Genomic DNA, 14604 nt, shown 5'->3' with positions numbered 1-14604 from the left:
TTATTTACAGTACGTACATGCTCTTTCCTGTAGGATTTGCTGTCAACTCATTCTTGGTTGGTGATCGGATATTACATTTCGAATTGTGGTCAACCTTACATCAGGACGTTCCGAGTGCCTTTGTCTTATGTTCGTGAGTTTTTTAAACAACCACAGACCCAAAACAAAAACATTCCCGGGAAGGCCTGTCTCTTCTTTTTAAAAAACAAAAAACAGTTGCGCTGTATTAATCTCCCGTTTATTTTTCAAGGTGTAATCCAGAGGAAGCAAAAAATCTGAAAATGTAGTGCATGAAAGATTGGCAATGAAATATATATTTTTTTATATTGATGCCTACATAATTTATCCCTAGGTGCATGCTTTTCTTCTGCATTATCATAACTGGCTAGACAACTTGCAGTAAAATTCATTCTTCTTGGATTCTTGGGTTCAGTCATCATCATACGAAAACGTGCAAGTTTTAGCTAGACATTTTGTTTTGTTGAAGCTGACTGTGTGAAAAGGTTATGGAGTCTCCAGGGACATTAACCTGCATTTCAAGAGATACAGCAGAGCTCAGCTCGTGAGCACGTCTGTGCATTGGCGGAGTGGAGACTTTATTCTGATGGCCTGCCTACAAGCTCACCTCATTTGGCAGGTTTGCATTCTGGTTCCAGCAGCAGGCTTTGGAGTGGAAAACTGAAAATAATCCTGCCATGACATTTAATTTTTAATGAGCTCAGCAATTTGAGGCAATACTTTAACACATCTCTCGTGTAGCTGTTTTTAAACCTGTAATGTTGTTGCAGTTTTTTGCATTATTTATACAGTTTATTATAACCATCGTGTTGACTACTGTCCTATTCAAACCGCTTCTGCTTATTTTGGTACTTATCTGACACAAGAACAAAACCATGATCATAGCTAGCCTTGGTAATGTACTGAGGTAGCTCTGACAGGACTTGGCATGAATATTCAAGGTGTCAAATGAGCAGGATCCAGTTTTTGTGTGAGCTGCATTTATGTTAACAATGTTGTGTTCTTGATACAGACTGAAAGACTCCAACCTAAGTGAAAAATGTATATTATGTAAAAACCTAGAATTTTGCATGGGTGTGTGAAAATTAATTCATTGTTTGACCTCTAGAATAAATGAATAGTAATAAATGGTACTCTAGTGAAAACAGTACAGCATATGTTGAAATTGGAGAAGGAAAGCTGTTTTTGGCATTATTGTGTACAGAAGTTTTAACATTTCATCCACACATGAAATGGTCAGTTAAACACAGAGAAAGTGTGAATGTGATAGTTTCCCTAAATATGTGCGGTGTGAATTTGAAAAAAAAAAAGCACATTTTAAATGTTAACAGCCTGCATTATTTCTAGACGGTTTGCTGCTTTTTCAAACAGCATTGATATGAGTAGGAATCATCACTGGAGTTGAACTCTGTATGTTGTTTGTTGTGAAAACCCTTAGTCATGTGATAATGACGACAACAGACCAGTCACCGGCGATTCCCGCACTCAGACATATTCATTGCCATGTGCAATTTTTATGTCAAGAGACGTCTGAGTGTGATGTGTGTGACAGGAAATAACCTATACAGCCCTTAAACGCAATACAAAATTGACACATGAACCGTGATCAACTTACTGCTGGAAGTGCTTAGTGCTTGTGTGCTCTCCTGTCATTCAGGGCGCCGATCAAGGACATTGGCCGTCACCTAGTACTAAAATAATGATATCTGGGAACGTATGGTCCACCCACACATTGATACATTGCTGAACGTTTAGTCAGCCATCTGGTGGCTCCTGTGAACCTAAACTTTGTTTAAACGGTTCCCACCTTAGGGACGGGTCATCATGGGATCCAGCGAGTCTGAACATGACCTGCCGAGCACCGCAGTGGCAGCACAAGCGCCGATTCTTGACTTGGGCAGATACGTGCAGTATTAACACCAACCGACCTGTTTGCTGTTTTGAGTTGCTTTTTCACAAATGAGCAAGAAGGTTCTGGCCAAGTTCTGTCGGAGGACAGGTCTTTACAGATAGCAGGGTTGTCCGCTGTCCGGGGTGGGCACTGGACTGTCAGTGCGCGGAGCCCGCGAGTGACCGGGACTGAATCCCAGCGGAGCGCTGACACACTGACTAGTCGAGCCATTTGCGGTTTCTGTTTGGAAGCTGATTTTTAATTTCCGAGTCGTCTTAACATTGTCCGAGAGTTGATGATTTCTGTCATTCACAGAAATTTAATCCCACCTAACAAAATAAAACAACTCTCTCCCTCTCACTATGTACTGAGTAAAAACTTTAACAGCAATGATAATATTTAAAACTTTATGATATACTGCTCGGTAGCCTTAAAACATTTTTTTTCATTTTGCCTGAAACAAATGAATACTGTAAATCATGCAGAACCCTCTGGTATTACTTCAAGAATTTCCGTATTGATATTGTACAGTGTCCTGTATTTCACCTTCCTGGAAAATAAAAATTCTGAGTGCTGACACACTCCTGCCTGAGACAGCTGTTGCCATTGCTTTAGGTAGAATGTGAAACAGTCATCATTTCAAACATTAAAATTATTGACAAACGTATCAGTAACTGAGGAGGGCTGGGCTGTGTAGTGGCAGAGGAGTAGCATAATTTGTCTCATAGCAACATACACATTCCAATGCGAAGCAGGAATATAAATTTCTGTCAGAGCTGGTGACTCTGAATTGAACCTTTTCAGTATTGTAAATCATACCCTGTCATATCGGCTGAGCGGGTCACTGTGAAACGCCAAATATTTATTTGGATAATCTCAAGGTTCTGTAAACCTACAAGGAAAAGTTCAATAAACCCTGAATATTCTGACATGTATTTATTTCTAAACGTAGCAGAACAGAGCATGCCTGCTGTTTCACAGTCAGACAATTGCATTGTTCTGGGCTGACAGTGACGTGCAGTAAAATCGTGCAAGACTGGAGCTTTGACATGCATTCCTCTTTTGTTTTGACACCCCAGATGTCTTTGTTGTGTTCAGCCATTTGTTTTCAAGCAGACAGTATTTTGGAAGCACGAAGCTACTGAAACCTGAGCACAAATGTTTTGACACATTTTTTTGACGTGCAATCTTATTTTTATCATATAACAGCAGCCTGCACTCCAGTTAATCAATTAGATTAGCAAACGAAAGGAAGCCATTCGGCACGTATGACCTGTAGCTTTGTAGTTTTTTATTTTATGGATAAATTAATAATAATAATTGCTTACACTTACATAGTGCTTTTCTGGACACTCCACTCAAAGCGCTTTACAGGTAATGGGGATCCCCTCCACCACCAATATGCAGCATCCACCTGTCATGCAGCTGCTTCTTGAAAGAAGTCAGGCTTCAGACTTCAACACCATGACTGGACACCTTGTTTCCTACTCCCACAACCCTTTGTGCCGACAAGTACCTCCTGTACTCAAACATAAATGCACAAGCACTTGCAGCAGAGTCATACTGCCCTGACCACTATGATGCTCTCACTATCACATACAGTAGCTTCACGTTTATGCTGCAATGCTGGGTGCCAGTGGTATATGCGTGTTATGATGGGAAAATGAAATGACTAAGCAGCATGACAAAGCACAATGCGCATAGTGTGCAAGGCCATTTCCAGGTTTGCATTAGAGTTCAGAGGATTTCTGTGGACAGCAAGAGCCTGAAAGCTGTGCTGGAATCATCCCACTCCTGCGCTGCTGGGTAGGCTGATAACCCTCAGTTTTTCTTTGTTCAGATGCTGATGGCAGATTTGCCATTATGATAATAGATCCCAAGCTGTGTTTTATGTATTTTCTTGTCCTTATTTGAATAATCCATGTCATTATTTTAAATTGTGCTTTAGTTTTAACACAACATGCAAGTGATTCAATAAATCCTGTTGTGCTTTGCACTGTGTTCTCCTTCAGAACACTCAATGTTAAATACAAAGCGGGGGTGGTCTCTTTAAGTTCTCCCTTTGCAAGCCTTGTATGCAGTTTTTTATTTCTCTGCATTTACAGATTGTGGTCCATTGTAATATTGACTTATTAGTGCCACCTACAGTACTGAATCCATTGTCCCAAAATGTGTGGTGTTGCTTGGTGAAAGCAAGCTTGAATTGATATAAAAGGGAAAAGAAAAGCATTTGGAAAAAGGTATCCTTGGTGGTGTGGGCCTGTCCCCTCGCTCTAACTAGGCCACATGTGTTAAATATTAGAAAAGAACAGTTGCTTTCCATGGCTTTTTTCTGGAAAAGTTGAGAGAAAGAAACTGTCTAAAATAACCAGGAAAGGTGCAGTAGTTGTGTAAGTGCTGTGTAGCTGAGAAGTGAAACTGCAGAACATTTTGCTTCTCCTCTTCCGTCTGTTTTCCCCCTGCCAGGTCTTCAGCCTGATCCTTCTGCTCACATGAATTCACTTGTGTTCCTGCTTTCACTGGAGTACAAGTGTCTTAAATGTACATCAGTAGGAGGCTCTCAGTTCCTATTGATTTGTTTCGAAATGAATGCATATTAGGCTGTGAGTGTTTGTGTAAAGGGTAGAGATGACATTATTATCAGTGAGATCTCAGCGCTAAGAAGCAGCTAGTGTGTTGGTGCCAAGACCCTGTCACTTGGAAGCAGTGTGCTGTAACTGGAGACCAGGACAGGGTCCTCTTCACTTCCCTAAGAGAATCCCGCCTGGGACTGAGCAATCCCATGGAACAATAGCCCGTTTTCACATTTCCTTTCCCGCTGCTGTGTGGATTGGTCTGTTGCCAAATGAAAAGTGTATGCGCGCAGTCTGATCTGATCGATAAAATGGAACATTATCCTTCCCTGAGTATATTAGAGCTGCCGTTCGCTTGTATCCCAAATGAAAATGAGAACATCACATCTTAGCTGCTGCTGTGATTCCATTTTCTGTTGCACCGATAGAGGCGGATACTGTATATCATCATCGGCTTTCATGAGCCCACTTTCATGATTCCCAGTGTTTCTCAGCCAGCTTACTCCCAGCATGCCTCTTGCTACTGTCCAGGAGTTCCTGTCCTGTGACTCACACACGATGTCCTTTTTCTTGTAAGGATTCATTCTTCTTGCAGCATCTCTTTTACATTGCCTTCTGGAAGTCTTCATTCTCGCAGTCTTTCAGGAGCTCTTTCCATCTCCTGGATATGAGTTCGAGGATGAAGCCTGCACTGTTCCTGTGGGTTGTCTTGGAGGTGTTCATTATTTGAAAAGAACACCTGCCTCTGGATCTCCTTGAGTAACTGCACATCTGTGCTCCCAGATCTAGCTGTCCATGTTCCTGCGCAGTATAGTGCAGCTGGGAAAGGATGTCTCTCATGACGTCCGAAATTAACAGTCATTTTTTAAATGTAAGAATTGCCTGTTTTTTTATTTTATACTCACCCACTTTAGACTTGTTAGTTGCTCAAATCACATAGTAAATCCTGTTATGGGTTAACTGAAGACATGGCCAAGGCGAAGACTAATAGACTAATGACTTCTGTACCACAGAAATCAAACTACTCTGAATGAGTGTAAATTACAGTGCCAGTTTCCTAGCTTGTGTCCCAGGACGTATGACACTCAAGTCTTTGGCGAGAACATTTTCTTGTTTCTCCATGTTATCCTTGTAGCATTGGTCCTTTATAAAGCAATCTTGATTGATGGGAAACTCTCGGATAAATTCCCAGAAAGCTCAGCTGGTGATATAAGATTTCCAGTTCTTAAACATATGAATGATGGATCTACTGTATGCGTATACATTTTGGTCTTAAAGCGCATATCTCCCAGGACCCTCCATGAGTACAGTGTAAAAGACGCATACAAAAGCAGTAAACAAAACTCATTTATTGATGCAGGCTTTATGATGTACAGTACAGATAAATCCAAAGTGTGTAGGTGTATCTACCAAGGAAACAAAGATAAAACCTTTTCCTGTGTTGTTTGCTCATTAATGTACTGTAGGGCTGTACAGAGAGAGGCAGCCCTATTCTGTGTGTCAGTATACTTTATCCCTCACCATTTAACCACATGGCAGGGAGATTTGTATTCTACAGATCAAAGGAATTTTGTTGCTTTAAATGTAGTCTAGACTCAAGTCCTGGAGGTGAAACTCCTTCATATTAGGATAGCACTCTAATCAACACCACTATGCTGGACCTGAAAATCAGCTTTGCAATTCATATTTTAGAAGCACAGGCGTCTCAAGGATGCCCTTGGGGTTTAAACCGTGGCTTAGTAAAACATCACTGAATCATTTGAAGTGTGCAATAAAAAAAAAATTGGTTTATCTGACTATTGTGTTCATTTCTTGCCACGAAGGCCAACCTCTAGCTCCTAGCATTAGGGCTGTTCTGAAAGCCCTGAAAAGGGTTTTGAGGTGAACAGTTACACGTCAGACTGCATTGTGCCCAGTGGATCCTGAAAACCCATGTAACAAAACAAGTAAATTACCAGGACCAGCAAGAAAGGATCAATGCTTACTGTTCAGTCAGCTTTTGATGTTCTGTAACCACAGTAAACAGAAAACCCTGTTTTTTCTTGTGGTTTTCCTCTCTCGTTAGAAGGTAATGCTCAATTAAAGCATGATCCTCTTACCTGAAGGCAAAGGGTTGGACACTGAACACATCTTCCAAAATGTATCACTGAACGTGCTGCTGCTTCAGTTCAGTTCACTTTTTTGTCAGGTGCACAAGTGCAGTGAAATGCTTATTTGCATGTGTGCTCCAACACAAAGACATTAAAGGAATCACCAAAAACATAAACACAGAACAGCAGCTGCAACAACAACAAGTTAAATAACATAACAGTACAACTTAAAAAAACCTCAGTGTGAGCCAGTGGTTGGGGTAGAGTTCAGCAATCTGACAGCTTGTGCTTCTTCAGGACTCGTACAATTATATACAGTGCATTTATATTTCTCTGTCCTGTCATGTGATTCTTTTTACTAAAGATTTTCATTGCTTGCCATGGGTTTCTTCTGGGGACAGACAAGGAAGAAAGCTCTTCCTTTTGAGCCAAAGAGGGGTTGTTTTTGTTGGAAAGATTTGTTTCCAGCTCATGAAAAACAATTCCAAAGCAGAAGATCTGTCTAGAAAGCGTACAGCTGAGGGAAGAGAACAGTCTCCACCGAAGGCATCATTAGAAAAAGGACAGTGTTACAAAGTTGGCAATTAGTTTGTCCCCTCTCGCCTTTCTCCTGCTGGTCTGGCAACAGGTGCTCTCCAGGTAGAAATTGCACCTCCTGAAGCCCCCGGAGCCTGAGTGCGGACCCAGGCAGTGAGTCACGGGCTGCGAGCTGTGGGGAGGGCTGCTGACTCTGATCCTGGAAGCTCGTCGCGATAAGGAGGGGGCTGCACGGACGTGCTTTCAGCTAACACGATTTGGCGTCCCTACGGTTGGACACGGAGCAGAATTTCTTTAAAAAGAGTAATGCGTTCAACGAGCAAATCGTTCTGACCTGGCAATAGGAAACACGTTCAAGTGTGGATGCAGTAAAGGCAGTGTCATTCCTCCATTAATAAAATACATTTTTTTTATTTGTGTTCCCCAACAAATGAAAAAATAAATAGGGAAAAGAACAGCTTACAAAAAGAACACTAAGAGCAAAAATGGTGTGTTGTGCCAGAGAAGGTATTAATTAAGCCAATGATCATGCCATCTTGACTCTTGCCTCGGGCTCCTAAAACATGTTTTCCTTTGGCCGAAGAGACTCGTTTTTCCTAATGCTTTAAACAAATGCGGCTTTGTTTGCTCTTTCCTCAATGTTTCTAAGAAGCTCTCTGCGGTCCTCAGTTGTCGATGGATTTTACCATGTAGCTATTGATCCGCTCCTAATTAAATGCATATTAGAGTGACAATAATGGAGCAGAAGAGCAGAGATGACAATATTATCACCTGGATCTTTACTCTGAAAGGGTTTTGAGTGCTGATGCCAAAGCACAGTGTTCCAGTAACGGATATGTGCTCGTATTAACGGTGGCTGCCTTTTTAAAATTCTCTGTGATGATGCACTGGCTGTGTTAAGAAAATACAGGAAATTAAATTCATTGAAATTCCCAGCTCACAGGAAAGGCTTTATTCAACTAACTTATCACTTTTACTACGTTTTAATTATATACTGTATATATATATATAAAAAGACACACAAAAGTTACTTTTGTGCTCTGGTTCTTTGTGTGAGAATGGGTAGTGATAAAACCTTTCTATTAAAAAACATGCCACTAAAGTACAGCACTGTATGTCTGAGGAACTCTGCATTTGGAACTGGAATAAAGGAGAAAATGTTAGGACAATACAGTGGGTATGGTTTGAGTGTGCCTCCCTTTTGCCTCTGATGATTTGTGAGGAATCGAACAGTCAGTGTGGACTACAGACCTGTTGTCACATTCAAGAAGCCCTCAGCTCTGTAGGGACTGAGCGCTGGTGTGCTGGGGGCTCCTGGGTCCTGGGTGCCACTTAGGGCTGCTGGGATCCTGCTCGTCCCTCCCAGAGACTTGCAAATCACCCCGACCGGCTTCCTGCAGCGTTCTGCTCTGGGGAGGAAGAGGGGTGGGGGTGCTTCCCAGTATGCCCAGTACTCGCCGTGGCATGACAGGGAAACAGACTGGTGGTGGGAGCTTACTGGCCTCCTCTCCCCCTGACCTTCTCCGACATCCTGAAGTTCCTTCATCCCAGGCTGATGTTTGTACTGTGCGAGTAATTTAGGGGGGGAAAAAGCCACTTCTAGATGAGAATCAAGCTGTCATTTTCCTCTGAGTGAAAAGTGTAGTGGAGTGACAGTAATAAATGACTATTAAATGTTACAAAAGTACTTGGTTTTCTTTTACGGCTGCCTTTTGTGCAAAAAGCTGCTTTGTTCCTTTTTATTATAATCTGTGAGAATCATGTTCTACCTGTGACAGATTACAGAAGTGTCAGATAGCTCCCCTGAGATTTGCTCCAGGGTGTTAATTCAGTAAGTAAGAATAATGGCTAATTAAAATATAATCTGTTTAAAAAAATCAGCTAAGTGGTAATTTAAAAGAGGTGCCTCTGAAGTAATACATAAAAAAAAGAGACACAGTGATTTCTTTTGGAAAAAAAACATTTTTCATTTCTGCTTTAACTCCAGGTTTCTGCGGTAGAGTAGCTGGAAGGAGGAAGTGATGTCAGTTAATAGAAAAACAGGTTAGGTAAGTGCAGGTGAGTCAGGAGGACATATGGTAATTGTGCACACGAGAAAGCAGCTCTAGTGTTACACTTCGGCCGGAGAGACGGACCTGTTAGATAACTGATTCCCTTGTAAGTACAGTACTTTCTCGGAGGAAGGGGATTAAAAATGGGGGAGAAAGAAGGCTTTTATACAAATCCAGCTTTGCCAGGTAACTATCTGCATAGTTTGTCTTTATTTTTTTTTGTTTCTGTCACAAACAGCACACCAGGCATTTCCTAATCTGCTTGAATGGGGCATACAGTATCTGTTGGGACTGCCTGCTCAAGTCTGGCCTCTGTCCTGCACATTGCTGTTGGTGGTTGAGTAGCTTTCTGGCAGCGACAAGTGTGAGGCAGGGTTCTTCCACTCCGTCTGTCACTCACTGGTTTTCTGTTAGCTCAGTGACTGAGAAGGCTAGCGAAAGACCGCTGGCAGTTTGAGCCTCTCCTCAGGACAAAACAGCTCCAGGATGCATAAGCAGAAGCTCACTGCTCTTTTACTGAGTCATTGAAGTAAAGGCAGAAGATACGGCTTCAGTAGGGGCACGCTCACACTGAGAACGATTGATGCAGTGTCCTATCGAATGTCGACTGGACTACAGCAAATCCAGTGCTAGTTTGTGCCTGGCATTTAGGGAATGAGCAAATTGCATTAAAATGATAATTACATTACAATTAGAATTTATCCTCTGTGCCTATTGTCTGAAACTGTGTATACATAAAGTAGTTTTAATGTTATTTGAATTTATTGTGGTCTTTAGGGAGCAGCACAGAGTTACTCAGAGGCTGACATTTTATTATGAATATACTACAGTACATAAATCTGAAATGCATTAAACAAGAATTAACCTTAATTTGATAACCACACCGATGAATACTCAACAGGATGTTTCACATTTCCGTTTTCTTTCGTTCACCATACTGGGTGGGGGCGGTGCAATGTAGTTAGGACATCTGTATACTCATGACTGGCGGTTGTGGGTTCGAGTCCCTGCTGCAGACACTGCTGTTGAACTTTGAGAGAGGCACATTATCCCAGTGGCTCCAGTGAATGGGCACCAGCATGTGCTGAAGGCAGAGTGTGATATCCAGGTGGGGGTTGTGTACTCAGTACACATTCTTGCTTGTTGAGCTTGAGTACAGACATAACCTGTCTACAGTACATAACCTGTCTACAGTACCAACCCAAGGATTCTGTTGCTGACATGACAAGGTCACAGACTCTGTGTCCCACCCACCTTCAAGATGGATTTTTCCTCTCTTCCCCTACCATATTTTTTAAAACAATTGGCACCTCAAGGGAATCACAGTTCAAATTTCTTCACTTGAGCAACTGTGACTTTGTACAGTATCTCAGTTAGAGATGTGTTCTAACAGGGCTCTCTGGTCTTGAAGAATACAACTGCAGTGTTTACCAGATCTGTAGTGTGAGCGCTGAGTCTATTCTGAAAACATGCTGTGGCTTTATAGAATCAAACACTTCATTGTTTCTATATGAAAACACAACAGAGACCCCTCTACGTATACAGTAAGCATTCTAAAGAGTCTTATTTGTTTTGGATTGTGGACTTTATTTTGGAGGCTCTTCTACCTATCATACAGTCTTAAGAGTTGGCATTCTACACAGCACATTAACACCACCAGTTGTCTGATACTATAGGTGGGACACGTGCAAGTTGGTCACTCCTTGGTCTTTATTTAGGATTCGGGTCACCTTGCCTGCACTTGTTAGATTGAAAAAAACATGCTGAAGTGTTTTCTCTGTGACCACAAGGTCGAAGGTGCTCACATCAGCTCCTGCTGGCTGCTGGCTCACAGCCTGTGTCATTCAGAACTGCTCATGCTATTCTGAAATGTGTTCAAAGAGAGGGAAGAAACAGTAATGGTATTACTGCCTGAACAATGTACAGTATCTCCAGTTTTATGCTTTCTAGCTTGTTTGAAAATTAGCCAGAGAATCTGATCCTGATCAGAGACTACACATCATAGAAAAAAATGCATTTGGTTTATAATGACACAGTCAAGACCAGTAACTTGACAACAGAGCTTTTTCTGCATCGTTAGCAGTTAGCATCTTATCTTTCATTGCTCAGAATCCTGGATCAAACTGGGTTTTAATCAGGCCTGTTGTACTGTATGTTACTGGTCATGAAACATTAACAAACTCTTCTTTAGCCTCTTCTTTTGGTGACTCAGTATAAAACATTACAAAATTGTTTCCCTTGTTTGTAAGGTTATAATTAGCAGTCTTGAAAGTCTGTTCTAAATACTGTGCAGTCAGTGTCTACATCTGTGTCCTCAGTAGTGTTTACAGGGTCTTTTGTGTAAGCTCTACATTTTTCCACTTTGCTTTTACTTTCTCACCATTGTAGAAAAAAACATTAAATATTTTGAAATGTATTTAATGTAAATACCTTACTGATATGGAGATGTGGGGTACAGTATCTGCGATGTTCTGTTGCCATCTGCTTAATCAGTAGAATATACAGTATCCTACACATTGTCCTGCTATTCTCCCCAGCTCCACAGAGTATTATTTGCTATGCCTATTTCTTTGTTGTAGTTTCAGTTGAAACTGGTCCTGTAAAGTCCACTAAGTTGTCTCTCAAAAGACACCTGAATAAAAAATAAGCTAATTCCTGTATCAAATACCTTTATGAACATCTTCAACTCATCGAGCTTCTTGTTTATATTTCCTGTTGTTTCCACAGTTTCTCTGGAAAGCATACTGATTAACAGCATCCATATCTCTCAATGAATTTGAACAGTTTTATGAACAAATCCTTCTAAAGCATGACTGTTTATAGAAAGTGCAGGAGTTAATACTTCTGAAAGAAAACAATATTTTTCACTTCTTTTCTTTTGCTTTTGAGAAACGCAGAGATAAATAGAATGTTCCTCTATGTTTTTTAAGCTTTTTTAGGCTTTCACATATATTTCCCTAAGCCTAACCAGTAATTGTGTCGTTTTTAATAACACGTATCAACCAGCAAAATTAAGATTTGTCTCAAGGGGCCTGCATTACAATCCACTGTTTTTCAAAGATTTGTGTTTAATGAAGGGTTTCTATGGTAATTATGTGATTTCCTGCCGCCGCAAATATTTTCAGCAAATGTTCTGCCTTTATTGTTACAATCCCTGCTAATGCGAACAGTATCAAGGATAACAGATACTAAGTGAAGTGGCCTAATATCTAGGATATCTTCCTACAGCTTTTGTTAGTCATACAGATGGTGCTGTTCATCAACACGTGTAGATTCTTAGTCACAGATGCAAGGTGTTGGCACACAGAGGTGAGCAACTCCAAACAAACTCCTGTTCCTTCTGTATCTGTGCTTAGTCTAGCATTGCTGGGAGATATGTGGAGCACGCCTGAATACTACCGGAGACCTTAGTGATATTAAAAATTCACATGCACAGCTCCTAGTGAGAGCACACGACAGATGGAGTAGGTTGTGAAGATCTTTACGATCGTCTTATTACTACATGAGTGGCAGGTATTGTTATTGACATCTTATTTAGCTTAAAAAGAGAACAGCTGAAAATTGCCTCCTCTATGAAGTCAATACCGCTAAATATGAAATTTATGTAGAAGTTCCGTCTCTTTTTCCAGTTGCATATTACTCATAAAGCAATCCTTATTTCCTCATAAAATGTCATTGCATATTTTAAATTGCATGTCTCTATAAATACATAAAAGGATTTCTTTATGTGTTTGGGTTTCATAATACAATACTTGAAATAACCTGAGATGCAATTATCATAACAGTGATCTTATGTTTGTTGCACTGAGGCTCAGGGAAAGAAAGATATGCACAGTAGCAGAGTTTATTAATATCGCAGCAATGAAATAACCGGGATGAAACTCATCTTTATACTAAAAAAGAGTTAGGCTTCATGGAAGGTGAATATCCAAATGCAGTTATATAGAACATTCTTGATGCTTCTTGATGATGAAAATTACAACATACTGTATTACGTTGTCAGTGTTTTCATCTGCTTTGTTTTGGGTAATTCTTGTTGACAGAAAAATACACTTCAAAATCAATTGCCACTTTAGCACCACAGTGTGTTTGTGAACCTTTGCATTTCCACATTAGTCTTGGGTGTTAAAAACAGGGTGACAGTGCTGAAGAGGAAGAAAAATCAATGTGTACAAGAGCATTTTCTAAGAAAGACGGGGTGCCAGATTACTCTAAAGGCGAAAACCTTTGCCTTTCTGAAAATCTGCTATTTTTGATTTTTTTCAGAGTGCATTATTTTTTTAAGAGTATGCTTTAGCAGAACTGTGAAAAGTCTAGTAATTAAGAGCAATCGGAAGCGCTTTCTATTGGGCGTGATTTTTAAGTCGGTCACTCACAGGAAATCTCAGGCTGTGTGAGTCATGGGCACAAGCTGATCCCTGATACACAGGCAAGGTGTTATTTCCTTCATATCAATATTTCATGGATTCAGTTCCAATCTGGGTAGAATCTTTGAAGTTACTTTGAGTCAAATCTTGCTAACGGATTAGTTTCCAGAGCAACGGACACTATGAATAATATACAGTAATTATACTTTTTTTTTTTGCTGGTTTCAAAATAATCAAGGAGCTACAGAATATCACACATGCATTACAGTTAACATAATTAACAAGAAATTGAAAATATATAAGCAGCTAACTGGTCCAGAAAATCCTACAGCAATTGAACTAGAACTTTACCTCTTCACTTACGGTATAAAGAAACCCTCAAACTGTGATATACAGAAGGCAGTAATGGTAAGAAAAATATTTACTGCTTTTAGGATTATAACATGAGTAGCTGATGAGATAGTGTTAAATATCAGTACAGTTTGTGTGTATGTTACATTGACTGTTGATCTTAATTTGATCATTGTTGGATATTATTGTTTGACTTTCTTTAACACATTTCAGTCATCATAGTATTTCCATTATATACAGCATACAGTAGTTCCCTAGAAGCAAACAAAAAATAGCCAGATTAATTTTGCCTGAGTGCAAGGTACTGTAGCTCCTGGTTGGATGCTAATATATTGTTGATGCCAGTACTGAAGCAGAAGTCATCTCTGGACAGATTTATTACTCTGTCAAGACAGTCAACATGTCTCAGTGTGACAGGCTTGATTGCTAACCGAGGTGGGACATAGAAGGAGGGAAGTCAGAGGAAGGGTCAGAGAATTGGCCAGATTGCCTCTCAGTCTCTGTGTGCTCAGCCACAGTGTGTAATGAACATGTGAAGATGGAGCTACAGTACCAGTCTGCACAAGCTCACTGATTCTAGCAAGTCTAGATTTTAAAAGTGATTCTGTATGCCAAGCAATTATGCCATTCCTCACAGACATAAGTACTGTACATCACATATCTAAAAACATGAAAAAGTTTATCAAAATCCCTCAAGCTCTGCAGTGAAACTAGTTGCTCTTTAAT

At 40.4% G+C, this 14604-nt stretch overlaps 1 protein-coding gene across 8 annotated transcripts in view; it reads left to right on the top strand.

Annotated features, from left to right (window-relative positions):
* The window catches only part of naaladl2 (N-acetylated alpha-linked acidic dipeptidase like 2), a 298711-nt gene that overhangs the window by 33534 nt on the left and 250573 nt on the right, over positions 1-14604 (top strand). The window contains exon 1 of one of the 8 annotated variants that reach the window (XM_088621750.1): positions 9153-9266. The exons of 6 other annotated variants lie outside the window; for them this stretch is intronic. Coding sequence is in view for 1 of the 2 variants with exons in the window: in XM_088621726.1 (XP_088477852.1) it covers positions 9304-9346 (43 nt within the window). In the remaining variant the exon portion in view is untranslated. Of the gene's footprint in view, positions 1-9152; positions 9347-14604 lie in introns of those variants that run through there. One more of the 8 variants, XM_088621726.1, reaches the window with a different exon arrangement.

This window comes from Lepisosteus platostomus, chromosome 2, assembly GCF_059453375.1.
Source record: "Lepisosteus platostomus isolate fLepPlt1 chromosome 2, fLepPlt1.hap1, whole genome shotgun sequence".
Taxonomy (NCBI): domain Eukaryota; kingdom Metazoa; phylum Chordata; class Actinopteri; order Semionotiformes; family Lepisosteidae; genus Lepisosteus; species Lepisosteus platostomus.
The sequence above is the reverse complement of the archived record's forward strand: the minus strand, read 5'-3'. Positions and strand labels throughout refer to the sequence as shown.